The 22,334-nt window shown below is 37.4% G+C and overlaps 1 protein-coding gene across 2 annotated transcripts in view; it reads left to right on the top strand.

The window, feature by feature from the left end:
* The window catches only part of LOC110863503 (synaptotagmin-4), a 40,948-nt gene that overhangs the window by 1,476 nt on the left and 17,138 nt on the right, over positions 1 to 22,334 (top strand). The window contains exon 1 of one of the 2 annotated variants that reach the window (XM_035846775.1): positions 10,163 to 13,173. The exons of the other annotated variant lie outside the window; for it this stretch is intronic. Within the exon in view, the coding sequence (XP_035702668.1) occupies positions 13,134 to 13,173 (40 nt within the window). The 5' untranslated portion in view covers positions 10,163 to 13,133. Of the gene's footprint in view, positions 1 to 10,162; positions 13,174 to 22,334 lie in introns of those variants that run through there. 2 annotated transcript variants of the gene reach the window in all.

Consider the following 22,334-nt stretch of genomic DNA (forward strand, 5'->3'; position numbering starts at 1 on the left):
AATCGCAAACACATTACAATTTTATGATCTATGTACATATAAAGGTTTATAAATGTCAAGATTTATTTATTAGAGGTGTGCCAAAGTTTAAACGGAAATTTTCCTAATGCACTAATTTCTACGTCCCCAAATTAAATTATTAAATTATTCATTGAGGTGAAGGTGTATGTATCTCACCGTGGGAACATCTCTCTCATCTCTGCTAATATGGATTTATGACATTTCTCGCAAATTCTCCATTTTTGAAGGGTTTTATGTTGACAAATTAAGTAGTTCACGTGCATAAATACCTGAATTTAATATCATCGAATGTTGTTTCTGAGAAGAGTTGTGTCATTGGCAGACAAACTTGTAGCAAATTTGATTAGAGTTTGACATTTCCCTTCGTCATGCAAGAATTAAGTGCCATGAACTGAAGTTTTAATCTCAAACTCAAGAAAAATGCACTTAAATCTTTTTGTTGGCATCCCAAATATCATAACTTCACTTTCAATAAAAACAAACAACTTGAAGACATGAAAGAATATTCCCTCCGGGTTGAAATGTTGATTTAATTGTGAAAGAAATGTTGAACTCTTGTGTTTATTGCTTCTTGTGCAACAACAATCCACGGAGGCGTGTTTATGTGCATATAATTTATTGAAAATAGTTAGGCAATTGTAAATATGCATTTCAGATTTATTTGTCTTTGTAAAAATGACAAATTTCCGTTTTCATGAAAAGTGTTGCACATAAATAAAGAGAATCAATTGAAATTAAGCGTTGATACTTCCTTCCTGAATAATAAATTGTATTACTTACGTAATATATATTGTCTGTTATATAACGGATGGTCGTCGTCGGAAGAGCGTGAAGATTGTTCAAAACAATGCGAGGAAATGAGAAAAAAATGCTTTATGCTCAAAAGACAAATGTAATGCACAAACAGAAATGCTCGTCATAAATTAAGAAGAGAAAGAACTGGCCATTTTTAGCTTGAGCCGAGCTAGGACTTTTTGAACCATCGTGTACATCTGTCTGCCCCACTATAGCGAAAAAAGTATTGCACCGATTGACATGCATTTTGTCACTCATTTTTATCGGTAGTTTTTACATGTAAGTTCGAAGAGAGACATTGTTAGTCCTAAAAAATGTATGAAAACCATGGATGGCAAATGATGGAAAAATTTGCCGTTAGGTAGAAATTAGTGTACGAAAATGAAGTTACTGACAAAGGTCCACTGGTTTTCCGGATTTCGAAATATATTTTAGATAAGGATTGCAAGGGTCGGGCCAGATCAAGTCTGTGCTGTAGGTTTTTAAAGCTGGAAATGAGATCATTGATACCGTTATAAATCTTCTGACAAGGATTAAATTTATCGTTCTTTTTATTACGATCTCAATCTTCTTGTTGGGTATATTTTCCACATCTTTATTCCTACGTTAGGCACTCTCTCAGTCGGTAAAGAAAGTCTACTCGTTCGCTTTCTCTCCCAGGTAATGCCCTGCCATAGAATATAATGTCAAAGAGTGAAGCATATCGAGGTGATCGTGGATTAAACAGATTTTCCAACGTATTCTTAAACATCGTTTTGTTATTTAGCATTTTCAGGCCTGAGAATTTCAGACTTTTATTTTTACGAATATGTATTTGCACGACACTTATACAATTTATATTTGGGATATGAAATCTTACTTGGGTGGTACTTAAATTTTAGAAAAATAATAACATAATTTTCAGAAAGAATTATACACGGAAGGAATCGTGCACCATAAACCTAGAATGCACGTACAATTCCCTTTCTGGCTTTCTTTTTATTTATTGCATTTCATAACCGAGCGATACAGAATGTATCTCTTCACTCTGCAATCCAGCACTTGTTGTAGCTCAAAGGAAAAATAGTAGTACTCTCGTCCTTCTTGAGAGCATTGCATTTAATCTCATTTTGCTTCAAGCTTCATTCATACAAATATGCAACTTAGTTGCAAGTAGTGCTTTTGACATAATTCTAGTTACCTTTGTCTTAAGTTTACGTAAGTACAAAATCTATCGCTTTCACAACGAAAATGAACCTTTCACAAGAACAAAATATGCATGCGGATGAAATATTTACTAGTTTTTATTGTACTTAAATTCTATTTAAAAAAATAAATTGCTAGTTGATATTGTCCTGTCCGGTTGCTTCGTCGTGTCGTTGATTGTTAGATTACTTTTCTTGTATCTCTAAACCAATTCATCTACTCATAAGTTCATGCACCTCCAGACTAAAGAAATGGTGGTATTGGAAAACCTGGGGCCTCAGGTAAAACGTAGCGAAAGGAACCATTATTGACTTAAGGCTCCAGTAGAGTTGAGGTGAACCACTTTGCACACAAGTAAATTTTTAATTAACTTGAGCTAAGTTGATGTTACAGCAAAATCAATGGAAGCAACTGTGTATCTACGTACTTAGGTAGGAGGTCGCCTTCATGTTAGTTTTCGTTGAGGGTGACGTAGCTAGACTCAAGTTTATGCTAGTGAAAGCAAATCATGACTAGAAAGCACAAGATGTTTCGTGTGAAAGCGTGATGCAATTGATGAAACCAAAAGGACGGTTCGTTGGCCAACAAATCTTCCACAATAACTCAATTAACTGAAGCCAATATAATAATCAGGTTAAAATTGAATTATAAAACTCCTGAAAATTCTGCACGTCCTTAACCTTATTTATGCCTACTTCTTAACCGACCGTCTTATGATTTCGAAAAGAGACTCACATATTAATACCAGGGGCTGGTTTGCTTTCATGCACACGTTGATGAAACCTTTTAAAAAATGTACTAGGTTCTTCCCTGGAAAAACACTTAACAATTGTGGCTTCATCTGTTTGATTATAGAACTTTGTCAGTACCCGTTTATGGAGTTGCTAGAGTACACAGAACAAGATTAGAAAGAAAAAAAAATTGAGACCATTGTGCAGATGGCTCATTGTGCAAAAACTTTGGAAGTTGTATAAACTATTCGATTTTAGGAACTCTTTGTTCAGCATCTTTGTTCTCTGGGTGAAAACACTTAGAAAATCCTCTCTCAGTGAAAAGCGTTAAAAATATGAAGCAGGTGGGATAATTCTCATGAGTTCTCTCAATTAATGGGACCCTTGTTTGCTCTTCACTTTCCATTAGTGCTTCTTAGCTTTCCTATTCTCTTCAAGCCTTTGTTTTCTCTTTTTTGATGAACGACAGACTTTTAGATCACTATTGGCTTAAGTTGAGTGCTGGAAATTATTGCATTCACAATATACGAGTGGGCTCATTCCAGCAAAATATTATATTTATTATTTGTTGCATCGTGAGTATCAACTCATCCCAAACACAAAACTCTTTGGAAGCCACATATATTGTAGTAAGCTTTGTTGGTCTGGATAAAAAGTGAAAGAGCTCGTGAATGCAATTATGTAATGTGACGAGACGGGAAATATGTACATCCATAAATATCAGCATATTTATTTCATTTTTATTTATTCCCATTTTTCTTCAACTGTTACAGAACATATATTTTAATACTGCCCAGAAAATGGCGCTGCTGGTGGAGGTTCCAATGCTTTATAGTTATCAAATGTGAAAATGGATTCCACGTTATTCAAATCGAATCCAATGTGCTACATATTACACTGCTCACTCGCGATACAATTCCTGTCACTCAAAATAAGTCAATTTTATCTCTAGATTTGCTCGCGTGAATAGAAAAGCTGTTACGCGAACAAAATCTTGCAAACCATGCCAAAATCCCTTTCTCTCCATTGTACTGTAACGAATATCAAATCAAACTGATGGGTGATGAGCTAATCCTACGACCATCGTCCTTTCTATTTCGGAAATCTCAAGCATCTTTCTTTTGTATTGATCCATTTCTCGTATAGTCGGCGGACCCATTAAGCCAATTGCTTATACTTATTGTACAAGTTATCATCCTCTTGTACTCATTTTTTTCACTTCAAGGGCATTGCTTGATGAGAAGAAACCCTAATTTGTAGTCTGGAAACGTTAGGAGTGAAGCTAAATTTCTTGGATACAATATTTTATCCGATTACTATTCAAATATAATTTAATTTTCTGCAGCCTTACTTTTCCCTCCCTGGATTTATTTAAGCTTGATCTGATTGTGAGGAAAGGGTGGTCTCATGAAACTTTTCGAGTCTACTTATTTTTTTGTTCCTTTGTACTATGCATTGTACTTGAGATGGAGAACTCCTCAGATCTTCCACTTGAAGCGCTTGCTTAATACGCGCTCAAGAGATGAACGTCGTTACTTCGGAGTAAGATGTACATAGTCATCTCCGGAGGAAGCAAAGGAAATGCATTGTGTACGCACTCATCAGTTTATTCATGGAAAACGAATGTTCAAGAGAGAGGAAATTTCAATTAACTTGCTCCAGATGCTTAGAGTCTAGTTATCTCCGACTTCTGAGTCCCATTAAAGGGTTACTTCTATACAGATGTTACTTTTAGGGTAATTATATTCATGAAGTTGTTCCTCATCCCCATCACGTTTGCTAAACTTCCATTTCTACCCGTTCTACGCTAGGCAAATCACCAATTGAGTAGCCACACGTTTTGGTCATTGCCTACCTAGTTTGCCACCTCTATTTTGAAATAGTAGCTCTATGTGTGTTTATCAGACCCAGGTTATTCAGGCAAAAAATTATTTCCTACTTCCTCAGCTTCACTCTAATGTAGGCCATATTTTATTGCATATCACTGTATTTTGCAAACTCCATTTTTTGAATATTCTATAAATACATTTTCCGTTTTTGCTAACATTTACACAACTACGTAACTTATGCAGCACGTTAATTGGATGTTTCGACAATTCGTGATAAAGACGCATTGTTACTTTGTGAACATACTTGAGAATTTGTAGCAGATTCGCATGTATTTATATTGTTTGCTAACAAGTCACGTATTTACACTGCCAAGAGGAAAAGTTGCTAAAGTTATGTTCAAGTTCTGTTCTGAATTATCTAATTAATTATAATGAGGGTATTCATTATTTCTTCGTATCCATCGTATCGTAAAATAGTTTACGAAGAAAAAACAAGGGGTCAGGTTTAGTAAAAATCGTAAGCGTAGTAACGTGATTTTCGATGAGAAAATCTTACGACGCTTACAAAATCTCGTAAGCTTCGTAAGTTATTTTACGATACGAAGAATACTAAGGATACGAAGAAATAATGAATACCCTCAATGAATCCTTAAAAACTTAACTTCAGCTACATACAGAAACGGGTTGCTAGATATCAACGAGACCTTTGTGCAACTTGTTCTTGAGTAATAATTTTGTATTAAAAATATACACTTTTAATTCAGTGCTGCGAGTGTGCAATATTTTTTACCTGGTAACACCATATTGTAATACAATAGTGTGCTTGGTTTAGGTAGTTGGGCCTGGGCGGTGGTGGGAGTGCTGTCAATTTATTCGAAAGGAAATGGAGCTGTAAATGAGATTCATAGTACTTCTCATAATCCGTTAATACATATTATGGCAGATTGTGCGGTGCCAGTCATTCCTTCTTAATTAGAGATTCTGCACTGTTGTTAATATCTCTCGAGTAAATTCGGCAGATGATGAGACTTCTCATTATATTTTAATGGATTCATACCCGCTCTAATCCTGGTTTCAATCCCGTCTACATCATTGCTTTCTCTATCCACCGATTCCGATCTACTAGGAACATTTCCTCCCTGCCTGCCTGCACTTTAGCTCTCGCTCACTTACACTAATGGCTCCGCGACATGGAAATTGCTCCCATCTTCTCATTTAATAATAATTCGCACTATCCATTTCACCAAGTTTCAATTTGCTGCTCGTGGTGACGATGGTGTGTGGCATTATGGCTTTCTCCCACATTTGCTAGATAGCATCACTTCCAGCTACAAATACTAATGCATGCGGCGATTATAACATGCAAAGTATGCATTGCGCAATAACCAGGATAACATTTTTGTGCTCTCACTTACTCATCCAAACTGGTTACATTTCCCACTTTGAAAATAAATAAACTTCGATTGTACCGGTTCTGAGCTCACTTTATGTACACAAATCTTACTTATATGACGAAATTGTAACAGATTATGACAGATTGACATTTTGCAAGATCGTCTACAATTTCGTAGCAAAGTAGCAAGTAAATAAACAAAATTTGAGCTTGCCAGAGGAAAAAAACGCAAGTTGGTTGGTGGTTCTGGTTGTTTATCAGCTTCGGTCTGACACCTTGGACAAATGGCTATCTGTGTAGTAAATCAATGAATCAATGATAAATGAAGCAATCAAAGAAGCCCAACTTTCTCCGTTTCTCAGATAACGAAAACTGGTCGGGTTCTCACTGGCAATGCGTGGCAGGAAAAGAAGTTGAGTGAGAACTCTTTCGAGATGTTGTTGTATGCGAGTGAGCGATGACAAGGGCACTTTCTACGCAGTTTTACCTTACTTTCGTAATTGGTCGTAAAAGCAGAACCAGGAAAAATGGTGCAGGTTGTAAGAATAGAAATCCATATTCTTAGGACTAAAAGCATGAACAACTTTCCAGAGAGCCTTTGTATCACAAAATCCATTCGTTAAATTTGCACCAAACATCATGTGACTTCAAAAAATGCAGTATTCAAGTTAATGCACACGTACAAATGTACTTGTGTACTTACTTGATAGAAAGATTAAGTTTGAGATAAATCTCTAAACTTAACTAAAAATACTTTGTGCAGCTAGGTGGAGAGAAAGCACGCAAGAACTGGATATCGTTACGATAAATACCCTTCATTGCACGGATATGTCGTTTGATCGTCGTGATCGCTATCCTGCATGCGAGTCTACATTGATGCAGCAATTTTCATTAAAATATTTCCGTCTCTCTCACTCTCTGAGAGGATTTTCTCGTGAGTGAAAGACATCATGAAGTGAACTGATTTAGAGAAAATTCGGCATTTATCTATCTTCACCAAGGCTATTGTTCCGTCTCGTCGATGGGTTAAGAAATTTCACACTCGAAGAAAACATGAGATTACAAATTTCTTTTGTACAGCATGAGACTCGTGAAATGGAAAGGAATACCATTTGTTGTGCGCTCTTTCAAGTTTGTTTCCTTACCTCCTGCGGTTGGTTGTGTGGTAAGAAACAAATTCTAAACTGTTATATGTGTCTTGGATGAAATCGATTTTCTGCTCTTGCAATTTGGATGTCGTGTTCTTTGTTCACCTTTATTCCTTTATATTTTGCTTGGCTAATGGAACGAGTAAGATGATAATACAGGTGTTCATTTAGACTTCCACAAAATTAATTTAATTCATAGCGTGAGGGATTATAGAAATCATACATGGAACTTACTTCATGGGAAATATCATTGTTACTCTGCTTTCCCTTTTCAGAGCAAGATTTTGTGAGCTCATAATACAAATATAGCCGATGATTGCATTGTCAGTGCCACTTTTGCTGATATTTGCTCTTGATATGGTGTTACGAAACAGAAATTCTTGCTTTCTATCATCCCTAGTGATGATTTATTCTGTAACATCGTCCGACAGCTCAAATACCAACCCGGTGGCTACAAGCAAACGTACGAGTAGCAGAACAGTTTTATGCGATTTCGTTGTTTTCCTCTACTATTGATAACGAGCCCATGGGAAATATAATCTGCATTTCAGAGTAAAACTGAGATTTTACTATGATCCATCCTGCTCAATTCAGTTCCGACAAGTTCTGTAATCCCTGAACGTGAGAGTGACAATTTGTTCTAGAATTATGCAAGAACGCGTGTTGTTTTGTGTTTGAGCTCAAAAGCCTGATCCCAGTTCTATTGACTATCTGTAATGCATTAGCTACAGAAAATTAATGAGATGGAAAGGTGCAAATGGCAAAGGGTCACCTCGTAGAAAACTAAACCACGGCGTTCAAGTAAAATGCAGTGGTGAAAATACATAAATATCTCCTTTTCTTTCCCTCTGTCCTCTCTCACCAAAAGTTTGTCTTGATGAGCTCTTCTCATGCAAGCAAAGAAGGAAATACATGCACCCTCTAATTTATAGTTGTTGCAAACGCAACACTTATTTTCGGCATGATCGGGTTGTCCGTCTTCTGTTTTTATCATCATGAAACTAGTCAAGTAAGACTAACCGATATTTTGTGAGATTTACACACATTGAGTTCTTCCTAGCTCTTAATCAAGTTTAGTAGTTAATAATTCTCTGTAGAAACGTGTGGGCTTTGATGCAGTGAAATTTTGAGATTTCTTTAATTTAACCTGAAATGAAAGCTCTCTCCTACGAGGTACGTACGTACGTATAGCATCGTATATCTAATTCTAGGACCCTCTCTATTTTCGCAATAAATCACGTGGGAGATGAGAGTGTAAATTGCTGAAATAGGAGTAAAGGGAAATGAGTGCAGTTTTAGAGGGTGATTCGAACGCCATTAAATTTTATGGTTGGGGGCGTTACAGTTTGTCGACACCGTGTTGTGGAAGGTCACATTCAGCTTTCCACTTTCTCATACATGTGCACTCACTGGTGTGTCCAAAGTAATTCACCAACTTCCACTACCGACTGTTGTGCTACAATTTGTCGTTTGTTTCTTAATATCAGGAGAGTTTTGGTACAGCACCATAAAATCTCGTTGATGAAAGTTTTACTATCGTCCTGGGCATTTAGCCCTAAATAACTATGTGTATGTAGCTCATGATCGGTGGACCCACTACCGATCTTCCAATAAAAGGGTCAATTCAAACAAATGTGTTACATTTTGGGAAATATTTTATGATCATCACAAAGGGTGAGAATGAAACGGTTATAATAATATGACGGGGGGTAAAAAATATTTTATTGCTAACGTGCATAGCGAGTTGTTAACCCAAGCAATTCATAAATCACATTTCATTCCAGATATACGAAGTACATTTATTGAATCACTCCAACCTCACTGGAATTTATTTACAAATTTATATTAAAATATGATTGTAACTGGCAAACTCTAACAACAACTGGTGATGAACAATGATGAACCACGTCAAGTTTTAAACTGGCGTTATCGTCTATGCTGCCGTGCTAGAATTTCAATTTCTCTAACTCCGTATGAAAATATCAGACTCTCACAACTAGTCAAACTTTGATGAAAGTTACGCCATTAAGTAAATAATTGCTGCACTATTTTGTGCAAGAATTATTTTATGCATAACGTTATTAGGAACTTGGAAAGTTGGACTACTTTCTAAATCATCTTGCCTGGTTAATAAAAATTATCTTAAAGTGTAATAGACGTCGGCGATATTTATCTGCACAACCATATCCGTTTGTACTAAAATGGAAGTATTCGTACACACATAAGCACGTACATTCATATGCAGATATACTGGAGACGACGATTTGGGTCAAATTTTACGCCCGACAGTTTGCTTGATGGGCAAGTGTTGATTCCAAGTGTAAATACTCTTGTTCGACTTGACCGAATTGACACGTACTGTAAAGGCTTCACTAAAGGATGTAAAAGCAAAATTGACACTAAAACGAGAAGGTAAAAGGATTTACTTGTAAGAAACTTATCTACAGCACTTTACAGCCACTAAGTTTGTGTACTTTGAAACGAGACAGCACTTGCATTCGTGGAGAGCTAAATTGATCGACAGATATTTCCATGCCGCATTAACCGTGGCGAAAAATTGTGGACTTTAAATCTTGTGAAGATGACATGACGCTCGTGAAGTTTGAATAAAGTGTAACCATAAAATAGCTTTCGATGTTGTAGTACGAGATCTATTTCTGCAATTTTATAGCGGTGTTCTTCAACTTGGATTGCGTTTTCATTTTCCGTTCCACTTAAATGGACTTGGTGAGGTGGTTAAGATTAGTTAAATATATTCTGTGACTTAGAACGTTCCAATCCTCCATCGTACAAGTACATACCTGCGCATTCATTTGTTCACTGTATTTTTCCATTCTCTCAGACCTTTCTTCCCCAATCTGCACACGGCTCAGGAGAATGCAGACGTATGTACATGCAATCTCTTTCCACTGCTGATATCTACTTTTCCCCACTCGCCTCCCTCTCGCATTCGTTCCGTCGCAATGTCCAAAGATGAGAGACTCAGAGAGGAACTTTTATGAAGGAAAGAGAAAGCGAACTACACTTTCAGTTCTAGCAACCCACAGACCAGAGCGTTTCGGGCAGCGGTGGCAAACGTTTGGTTGCATTTTTGGTGATGAAATCATGGGAAACGTGAGGAGTTGTTCAACAGTATTTCTATCTACTTCCACATACACAGCAACCGTGCGTGAAGCGGCAGAACGGCCAAATTTTCTCCTCGGTATTTCTAAATCTGAGAATCCTACTTTAACTTTCACTCGCATTTAGAGGTTAAAGGAGACGAAGACATTTGGTTCCAGGGAGAGAGAGAGGTTGACAGTGCTCAATTCAGCTCCTTCTCGTCGTCTGTACTTAAAAAGGACGCGTTCTGCTCTCCCGCAGTCACAGCAAGTCAAAGTTCAAACCCATCACAGAGGAGAAAGTCCGGTCTGGTGTGTGTGTATATATATGTAAAATTTCCACCAATCTTCCCTCACCTAGAGCTCGCTGTAGCCTCATAACTACGTTCAAAGTGTGGTGCGGGCGCTGAATATTTACGAGATGGAAAAGTGAAGAAGGCTGTGCAGAGCACTGCAAAGTACTCTCTTTAAAACCAAATTGAGTTTTCATAACCGTGCAACTTTTCTAACTTATTTGCGTGCGCCTTCTCCACCTTAAAACAGGCAGCAGAAAAATAAAGCATCTCCGTCTGGATATTTGGCGGCACACCTTTATTTCTTAATTCTACTTTATTTTCGACGGCTGCTATTTTGGTCGGAAGAAATAATTTTATCTGGCAAATGAGTGAGCGTAAATGAGGTACCCACTGCAGTTTGTGTCTTAGCAGGTCTCTTAGAAAGCAGAATCTATCTGTTTCAAGAAGTGGGAAGGAAGGTGGTCCATTTGAAGAGAAATGGGAGCAAACTATTTTCTAGCCTGCAAACCTCTTATCCAAAATGTAACAGAGTGAAAGTGGAGGGGACTTGAGTGCACAATCGAAATTGTTGTTGGGCTTAAACTTTTTATCTGGAGTACAAAATAGCACACTGTAGAGTGTGTACGTACGATATCCTCCTTGTCCCCAGGGAAGATAAGTGTGATAACAGATCAAATTCTCCTCATATCAGACTTTCTCAAGTTTCCCGTTTTAAGAACTGTTAAACTTCCTGGTGTCGATATATTTTCACTTCTTCTTCAGATCCTTGGCTTAATGGACACAAACTTAAAAAATTAATTTACTAATAGGGGTGTAAGCATTTACTAAAGTTGTGTCACTGATCTGCGCATTTCTAGTGATTTGTTGCAAACTAGAAAGACTTTTGGGTCAAACCATCACCGAGACCGTTATTCTACCCAAAATTATTGTGCTGAGTTGCAGAAAACTTTGGTAGAATCGTCGAGACCATCCAGGAATATTTACAACGGAAGTGATAAATCATTCTGAGACAATGTCTCAATTAGATTAGATTCTCCTCGTCTTTAAAGCTGAGCGATAACTGACTATTTCTGAGTGGGGAAAGGACATCCATAAATGGACAAAGAGATTCCTAGCACGACTCAGAAATCCCGGATTACTTTTATAAGCTTTTAAAGTGTTAGCTTGTCAGGGGTTGACTTGTCTATTGGCCGTGTTATGAGAATAAGTACATAAGTGATCCGGGACCAGAGGGCAGAAACCTTCAAACCTAAATAATTCTGTTGGATTTGTCGGAAGAAGATTACCGACCCAAACGGTATGTTGAAGAGCAATAAAATGCTAATATTCCTACGTCAAGGCAAGCTGTCGGATTAAACGCAGTAGTTCCTCTTCAACCTTGCCATCAAATAGCCTCTTAAGTGCTCACATCAGCACCACCGCCATTACCATACCTTTCACCTTCACGTAAAACGGAAGGATTTACGCATGAGAGGATGTGAAAGTTTAAAATGTGAGAATTTTAAATCACCGCAATTCACAATCTTGTCGAACAATCCTAGAGTTGAGATATTGTATTTCTCTATTACGCTCACAAAACTCACTTTTCTCATCAAAAAGTGAAAGAAGCACGAGGCATTGAAGTCATTATACGAGAAAGGAAAGCGGATTTAAATCAGAGTGTAATTGGATTCCGGAATAGCATTGCTAATAGAAAAGTTCATCGAATAAAGAGGATATATCACCAGCTCATTTGAACCACTGGAGATCAAAGCAGGACCAGCAAACAACTGCTTTGGGCCCCAAACCATTGCGAATGGAACGGAAAGAATAACTGGACCGGATTTCTCTGTCCTTGTTGTTGAACGACCAGTCAGTCTCTCTCTGGGCAGATTCATTCATTCTCATTCCAAGTCCTGGTTGAAAATACACACACACATAAAGCTTTAGTTATAAGCAGTTGAAGCCAGAAATTACCAAACCCATGATTTGTCGTCGCCAAATCTTGGCACCAGAGCTGTATTGCAAGGATTGTGGACAGTGACAAAGGGAACATAGGAAACCGCTTCCGATTGAAAACAACTCCATTTTTCTTCTGATCCAATTCTGTGTAGCCCGCAGAACCAGCAGTCTTGCACCAAAACCAACCCAAATCACCAGACCGACGATTACCCCACAAACAGAAAAGTCTGAAACGACTTTGCTTTGTCTCTCGAATAGTCAACTCTCATTTTTTGGTACTTAAATCTTCGTGCTCCAGTATTTGCTCTCCTACCACCACTTGCACTTTCTCCCACCGCTCCAAGCAGTTGACGCAACTTGGGGAAAGTCTGCATTGATTTGTGTGTTTATAGGACTATCAAATTAAGTTACAAGTTTTCACTTCATAAAGTACTTACCGCAAACTCCTTTGGAACTCGGGGAATTTATATTCAAAAACACTACTATAGAATTCTATAATCATCATTATATAATCATCAACGAGCGAAACGTGAAGATTGTCTTTTTAGTCTGACACGTCCATTCGAATCTTTAGTATTTTACGAAATTACCCTGAAAACTAGATACTTTCTAAAATTTCACCTTATTTTACCAAAGATCTGTTTTGCGTAGAGACTCTAAAAAGTACATATTTAGTAAAAAAACGGAAGAAAAATGGTCTTGGAGGTATTAGTGAGTGTCTCCCACTTTGCAGGTATGTATTTATTTTCTATTTGCATTATTGTCCTAGATTTAACTAAATCTATAGTTAACAATTAGCACTGTGTGAGTAATTTGCATCGAGTTAGTAAAGTACATTTACCTTTGTCTGCAAAGTTTACGAGGATCAGACATTGTACAAAATACAAGTTAATAGTTTGATGGCTATAAATATATTCCACTGGAAATTGGAAGTTTGCGTGTCTAATTCCATTTGTCGGCAAACACAAAGTCTCAATTTCGCCAAAGGCATCCAATCTGTAACACGCAGAAGAACCAAACGGAAAGCAAATATTACGATAGACAAAAGGGCACATTATTGTGGCTTCCCAAACCATCTATCTAAATAAAAGACAAGATACAGGCCAACTCAAACAAGTAGCAGTGCAGAATTGGCGTGGTCTTTGTTTAGTCAACTCAACAATAAAATATCAACGTGTATTATTTGCTCCAACTTTCAAATCAATAAAACACACAAATTCCATAATACAAGTTTGTGTCTCTATCCTTCCATTTTTTATCTTGCTGCATGTACTATCATGCGTATTGCGGCTCATACACGTAATATACAGTCAAGAGCAAAACTTTACGACATATGGAAGAGACTTTTGGGACATGTTATTCAAATGGGGAATTAAAGGCCGTAAAGTTTTGCACCGCGTACCTTTCCGAATAATTTTTTTAACGCTGTGATATAATTTTTATTGAATAAAGCGTGCAAAAGTAGGGGGTGACGTGGTAAATTATTTTTGTCGCCGAATTTTTTTCAAGGAACTACAAGGAATTGAAAGAATTAATTTTGGAAGAGACTTTTGGGACAGCCATAAGCACAATGTGTTGTCCCAAAAGTCTCTTCCAAAATTAATTCTTTCAATTCCTTGTAGTTCCTTGAAAAAAATTCGGCGACAAAAATAATTTACCACGTCACCCCCTACTTTTGCACGCTTTATTCAATAAAAATTATATCACAGCGTTAAAAAAATTATTCGGAAAGGTACGCGGTGCAAAACTTTACGGCCTTTAATTCCCCATTTGAATAACATGTCCCAAAAGTCTCTTCCATATGTCGTAAAGTTTTGCTCTTGACTGTACCAGCTATAACCTGAAAGCATACATATAAATACAAACAAAATCAGGGATAATATGAAAACTGCATAAATACGTTAAAAATATTGCTTCGTGTTATTTTGAGCACAAAGTTGCGAGTGTTCACGGAGAATTTATGCATTGATCCGTATCCACGTATTTATACAAAATTATTAATCAACCTTCGTACATCGTATGACATTTATACTTTATACATACATGAATAGATTCTAGAAAGTGTAGGGATATTATTACAGACCAAATATCAGATATATGTGTATAGGCCCTGGATTACAGCAAAGTGTAAACAGTGTCAATGGCTGGAACTGGTTGAAATGATGAGATAATCCGGATTTATATTTCGTTGGAGGAGAAGAACTGACTATCATCAAAGTTGTGCTTCCTAGTTGTGATCTCGTATATATTTAGAACCTGAGTAGTATTTAGTACCAGCGTAGCATGGTGATAAGCTCCTTTGCATTCAATCTTGATGGGATTTTGAAGTTGCAGCCAAGCAAAGAAGAGCAAGTTCCTTTCTATTGCGTTATGAATTTTCATCCTTTATGTTTGTCCTTTGTTTGTTCTCCTCTTAAGATTTTGAAGCCGCAGGGACATATTTTACGTCATCCGTGTATTTCAGAGGATGGCAGAACTTTCACTCCAAACTTGGTTCAAAATAGATTAAAAGACTATCTATCCATCAAGATATTTCGATGACGTTGAAGTGTCCTTTGTTAGGACACGAAATTGGAAACGAAATTAAATGACATGACATGAGCGGAGGGACGAGAGAGAGAGAGAGTCGAAGTAAACGTCAAAAGTGAAGAAAACAGGCTTTGTGTGAAATGACGACGTGGCAATCAAGCCGGCAGAGGTGGGAGGACGAGGGGGGAGTTTTTGTGCCTAGAGCGCTATTGATCTTAAAATGATAAATTGCAAGCATAGTGGAAGCCTTGGAACTAAAGATGAGTAACGCTGTACAACTATTGGCAGGTGATAAAGCTCAAGGTGTTCAGCAAGAGGATTTTCGAGGGAACAATATTGATCAAATACGTAGTACGTACATACGCACTGATTTCTCCAAACAGTGTTATCATGTCTCTTCAATATGCAGTAATGATTCCTGGCAGCAAACAACAAAGTTAATTTACAAAAGATTTTCTTGCATGGAAGGGTTATCGAAATAGTATTAGAGGACACTGTTCTCGTCTCTTCTCCGAAAAATGTGTATAGTCGTACATACTCGGGTTGTTTGAGATTTTTCTTTCCAAAGTTTTTGTTATTAAGCTGAGTTTATTCAGCTGTCACTAATTTGTTTTTTGTAACTGTCTCTTTTCCTCCAACTTCATAAGTGCTCCATGTCCTCCTTTCCCCAGCCGAGTTTCATTTCATTTCACATTTCTTCAGTCCAGAGGAGCAAACATTGAAGGAGCCAAAGAAGAACACAAACATCATCAAAGGTTGACCAATGCCCAATACTTTTCTCGTTATTTGAAAGCATTCATTCGGCTTTTCTCCAATTTCCAGGGGACTCTTTCCAGGCCCTCTTATGCCACATTTGTTTCGTTCGTTCGATCACATTTCTTTAAAAGACTTTTGTCCTGCACTTCCATTTCTCTTTCTCTCTAATAATACAAATTGTGCGCTACATCAATGGAGAACTTGTCATGTATGTCGCATCTTCATAGAGAATCCAACTCTTTCTGTGGCAGCAGTGAAGAGAAAAAGTGTCCTTTGAGACTGAGAAGAAAGTCCGGAAAGTGTTGGTTCCCCAACTGGGAGCTTTCTTCTTCCGTCCCATTTTCCCCATTCTTCAGACTCCTATTCTACGTACGGCACTACAAGAACGACGACCAAGCTCTCTTGCTTGTTTCACTTATGAAATGTATGTGTGCTGCCCATCGGGTTGGTTTTTGTGTTCAGGAGAACTGTAGCGATCAACGATTTTACGGCTGGCCTGCTGCCTGTGCTTGTCGTCGCCCAGGGTGCAGCCCTTGTCGTCGTCTAAAAAAATTGTATGCATGTTGACCTAGTTCATTTTTGGCGGTTTGAAAGTATTCTTGACTCCGATTGAATAATCCAAAGACATGCATGGGACGAAAAAAAGCTTTTTTGCTTCGCAAAACAGTCTTTCGAAGGTTAGGAAAGTGGAGCGTGTACATATATGCAGTACTTAATCATTGTCTTGCACGGTATAATTGTTGCTTTCCAGTCAACTTGGATTTATAGGTATGCATGTGGACGACTTACGTAAACAATAATTCATTAAATGTCTTCTGTCTTTGAAGTACAATTTTGAGAGGAGGAGAAATAATGCTAACTCAATGTCTGACCGCCACAAAGGACGATCATTGCTTGCTACATATATTTCACTGACATTAACTGCCACCGAAAGAGTTAAAGTACTGCCACAAAACAATAAATTCTAAATATCATGTTCGAAAGAACCAAGTTTATTTTATTCCAAATCTTTGAATATGCAATAACTAATAACTTTTGCTCTAATATTTCTCTAAATACTATGCGCTTTGTTGACAATGGGACGAAAATGTGTGACAAGAAAATTTACGGGCGCTAAATTAAACCAATGCGATATTTTATTAGTTCGTTACAATTGGATAGCTTTAGATTTCTCTACGCTTTTAATTTTAGGTTTAGTGCCCAACAGTTTTTAAATTCCTTTGGCATATAGAATAGTACTTGAGAATAAGAGTTTGTAAGTCTTCAATTTCTCAGAAGAAATCCAAGTAAATTACCCCGGATTAAAATTAACAAGCTTACATCCACTATGCTAAAAGTGGGTGTACGATGAGAGAAAGCAGTACAATTCTAGTCTTTGGTTATTCTATGTGAAAACCTTTCCTGATCAAGTGCAATGCTAAATAAAGTCTGGGTTGTTATATTATTGGATTTGGAGAAACATTGACACACATTTCGCAATTTGGTGTCGAGATGCATTGAGATCTTATTATCCTCAACATGAAATTGATCTTACTGTTTTCATGGGCATGTGACATTACCCCATCCAGTTAGGCCAACAACTTTATCCCTTAATTTTGTTATTTCATGCCTTTGTCTTGTACAAATTTTCAACGTACATTGTTTAAACTATGAAGCGGATATTCCTTTCAAGTAAAAGTCATCTTTATACAAATATTTCATCACATATTCTTATTGATGCGATGACGAAACTTTTGAAAACTAAACCATGATGTTGTTGCAAATTACAGTCTGGTATGTACATATAAATATAATAATGCTGAAAGCCTTGAGGAATATCTTTTGTGTAAGATATTCTTGGCCGATTTACTGCTTTTCGATTATCTAAGTACATATATGTATATGCACTTCACGAAACGGGCTTGAGTGGCCGCTCGGATGATTGCCAATCTCACTCTCAAGATTTAATATCCTGAAGAAAACAATATTATCTTCTCGTATTCTGGTTGAACGAAAAGACGCTCTCCAGAATTTCAGTGGGGTTCTTTCTCGCAGTGTATTGATTTCATATGACCAAATTCACCAGAATATTCCAGTGAGGAGGACAGGATAGAAAAATATGGCTCAATATTATTCAGAAACATGGTTCTCTTTAAAGAACGAAAAAATGACCGACTAAACACTCCTTTCTGCCAAAGTTTGAGACATTCGGAATAAACTGAGAAAGAGTAGTGGATTTCAGCCATGAAACTACAAAAAGAAGAATTTGACGGCCGCGGTCCGCAGTCAGCGTCATTTTGTTTATGAGTTTTATTGCATGAGAGTTGGAGGAAGATATCGAGGACGGAATTCTATGTCGAATGGACAAGAAAATGAGATGGGGCGGGTGGACATGGGTTAAGTGAAGGGTTGCATGTCGCCACCTTTCTCCGTCCTCCTTTTTTGGTTCAACATGTCTACACCTTTCCCTGGACATGGTCTCGTGAGTTTTTTCTCCATCTCTTGACGCAGTTCATGGAATTCTGCCCACCCGTCCAAATGACGCGTAATTTGAACTGATATACATCTCAAAATACAAGGCAAATTGAGAAATTAAAATCAGAAAGCCTTTTCATGCGTAATATGCTACATGGCTGCTCCTGGAAAGGGAGGTTTCGTGGCTGGGAAGTGTTAGGTGTGGAGTAAGTGGTCTGAGGGAGTGAGGTAAAGGAGGTGGAATCTAAATTCACATTACTTATTGATTGATTTGCCACTCCCGCTATCTCTTGCGAAAAATTGTTCCTTCCTTTTCTCATTTCGAAATACGACTTTCCTTTCATCATACTTTCTCTTTCTTCATGCAGTTCCATTAGGGCGTGCCATCCCTGCTCCAGATTCCACCGACTCCTCCACTCCTCTGGCTACCCACGACTGGGCTGTGCTTTCCAACTACTACCCGTTGTTGGGAGATTGATAGACGTTGAGTTCATTTCCTCTCTGCCCTTTTCTACTCTGTTGACTACCACTTTCACCGTCCTCTCCTGACGACCGAACTGGTGGTCTCATAAACTAAATTCATAAGTCATTTTATTCCGGGGCCGAGAAAAATGGGCTTCATTTACTCGACTGAGATTACTCCATGATGAATGGCTATATTAATAATCATGAAGGTGAAATCGGTTTGCTTATACTTTTCTGCGCCACTCCTGTGAGCAACACCGGCCTGGATTTTTTCTCCTTTGTGCTGCTCAGTCAATTCATTTACTCATGATTGAAAGCAGTGACATTTTCAACAATAACAATAAAATGGTGATTTTTTTCTCTACGTGCTTTGAGTTGTTATCAAATGGAAAGAACTGCTCCAATTCATAGTCCAATCAATGCAGAACTTGCTCGCTGTAGTAAATCGCAGGTTGTGAGCTATTATTTTCACGCCATAGCCGACTTCCTGTGATACTATAAGTGTCAGACAGATTGACAGGCTTTCGTGCAACTTGACGTCGACTTTTTGTCCATTAAGCTTGTTAGTGTACCGCACTCGTTCAAAAAATGAGGTTGAAACATTTCATATTAGCGCCTCGCTGCCGACGTCAAATGCAAAAAGCATGTTTATAAGTTGATAATAGCCGAATCCAAGAGGCCGCAAATGGCGAGAAAACTCGAGTAAAATAGTTGATTGTAATACTTTTCTGAGCTGTGTCATTAACTTATCGACATGAATACTCAATTAAAAGAACTTTCCTGATTTTAAAGAGATCTCTGAATTATTTAATGTAGTTCGAAAAGTTTTGAAGTGCTTTTGAAGAAGTCAAAAGTTTTCTGTTTTCTTTGTTCATGTAGAATGAGAGGCTGTTGTGAATTACTTTAGTTCCTCCTTTCAAAGTCGAGTAGTCAGTATACCATATAAAGTTTATTTGAGTGGGTATTGGTAAAAAAGGGGGCCAAACATTACGGGTTTATTGATTCAGAGCCAAGTTTATGTGTTTGAATATATGTTTGCTATTTAATTTTCCGTGAATATGAGACATGTAAGTTTGGCTAGCTCATATTTTTTAAATCGCTGATTGATCAGAATATTAAGCAGCTTATATATACTTAAGCCTGCTTTTGATTTTTATGCACGTGAATCCGTAGGATGTGTTTGCATTTTTGTCGAGATCTGCTATGCAAGCATAAATAGAGAGAAAGTGGTGTCAGCAAATAATAATTGTAATTGTGTGAACTGTTTTATAAAACAGTTCACACAATTTACGACTGAGAACACGGCAAATTAAGATTTCCAAGTACATAAAAATGTGTCCAATGGAACATTTCTGGTGTTGCACTTCAGCACTTCTCAACTACTTCAACGCATAATATTCTCATAATGGTAAACATTTGACTTTCAAATGAGCAGTTCTCTAATGTTTTCCCCACTTGTAATGGACTCGGGATGTTCGCAGATGTTCATGATTTTGTAGAAAATAATTAGTATTTTATGCAAGTTAAAAATGAAATTTACCACTTTTCTTTATAGAGAATAAGCTATATTTGCATAGTGTAGTTACACTAACTAAGCAGGCTTTTAAATTAATCAATGTGAGGCCAGAGCAAAAACGGAGGAGCTCCTAGGGCTTTCGCTGACGGACTGCGAGCAGGGGTGTCACACGACCGTTGTGCGATCATAAAAACTGATTTGGCAAGCATTCAATTTGTTTAAGCTTTTTGTTGAAACCGGAATCCGCATAACTGCAGAGACAATCTAGTTTTGCACAATAATGTTTGTTGTCATAACCTGATTCTCTATGCATACTTACCAAGAGATATTCCGGAACTAAATGAGATGCATTAATTCCTAAACTGTTATTATTATATCGTTCATATGGACTATGAAATGTCCTCTTTATGAGCTTTGAAATCAAGTTAACTTTTAGGGTAATAGATCTGTTGGTTATATATGAAGATTAATTTAGAAAAATTGTATGATATATATATTCAGGCGAAGCAAAGTAATTGCATGATCAATTTGCTGAATAATCAGTATTGCATTTAATAATCCTGAGTTTGGTAAAGGAAAACTGTGGAGAATGTTTTTCAGAAGCTATGATTGATTAAGCTGAGGACACCGTACTCTTGCATTCTTGCGATTTGAAACTATTATTGCTATTGTCAAGCAAATTCCTATTTCTCCATCCTCTCACAAAATCATATGACAGAGAATTAAGTGCTAAATGTTACTGGGTGGAAATAGAGCTGTTTGGACTGAATAAATGGCAATTTCACAACGAAATTCAGCCATTTGGATAGAGAATAGAATATATGCACGTTCTTATGAGCTGTATACGAGATGATCACACAAAGCTATTCAGAACTTTGCTCAGTTTTGAAGTTGACGTCTAGACGTTAAAAGTGAAACAGTTGTCCTTCGTCAGTGAAAATATTGGAGACAGTGAAGCGGAGCTTGTCCCTGAGTATCATAAGTAAAAGTGACTGGTACGATTAATGCAGCCAGCATTCCGAGTTTCTAGGATTTATTACACCAATATTTTGCATGAAGATAAATTACAAATTTGACAGGGAACTAAGATGACAAATGCTGATTTCGCCCAATGTCATATTATTGTCATATTGAAATTCCAGTCACTAAAATGCTCTCCATAATAAATATACACGGATGCTTGAGCGTAAGAATTTAATGAATAGTTCTAGTCGTTTTACAGATAACAATTATGTACAGTTTCACGTCTTCTTGAGCTAAAGGTTTATTTCAGACTCTACATAATGATCTCCATTGTTTCACGATGTACAGGCAGATGCTTAATCAAAACTCGTACAATACAACTACATATTAAATATTTACATATGTAATACACGCCAAATATTGCCATCATAATATATTGTTTGTACTTGCTAGTTTCATAATGTTCTAATTTTGCACAAATCAATATTTTTTTCCATTGAGAGTAAGCTGCAATCCGATAAATAATACATATTTAGTGCGGGATACGTAGATAGCTCATATCGTACCAGTGGTCACATTTATCTTGGTAGAATTATCATCAATACTGTGTAATCAGACAAACTTTATTCTCTGTTCAGATTCAAGATAACAGATCAGACTATCGTAATTTCGCTTTTCTCTCCATGCAACGATCGGAGAAAGCCAACTTCTAGCAAAATTCCCTCTGTTGAAAGGAAACCTCAATTTATGCGTTCATCTGTTATTTGCTTCCTCCACAAATGTTCGCCCATTCACGACCACGAGCTATTGGACCCCATTGTTCTGAAAGTAAAATGAGTCTCAGGAGGCGAATTGAAATTCGAAAGGTAACATCTCGCCCACCACAGCGAGCTGAACGCATGTATTTGTATGTGTTCAGGTGGGGACGCAAAGCCAAAATGTCTATGATGAATAAACACCGCAACAACGGTGGGCAGTCACCACAGAGAAAGGAGAGACTTTTCATAATCCATATTTCATCAGCACACAACAACAACTGACTCCGCTGGCTCAGCCGAATTTTGATTCAGATTTCTAGATTACGATATGGCTTAAACTTATAATCTATGCAGGAAAGGAAACTGACTCGCACTTTTTTCATTAATATTTCAACAACGGCTGTAGTGTATAAATCAACACACTTTTCAACTTGTAAATATGTCAGCCAACGT

Source organism: Folsomia candida, unplaced genomic scaffold (genome assembly GCF_002217175.1).
Source record: "Folsomia candida strain VU population unplaced genomic scaffold, ASM221717v1 Fcan01_Sc001, whole genome shotgun sequence".
Lineage (NCBI taxonomy): Eukaryota > Metazoa > Arthropoda > Collembola > Entomobryomorpha > Isotomidae > Folsomia > Folsomia candida.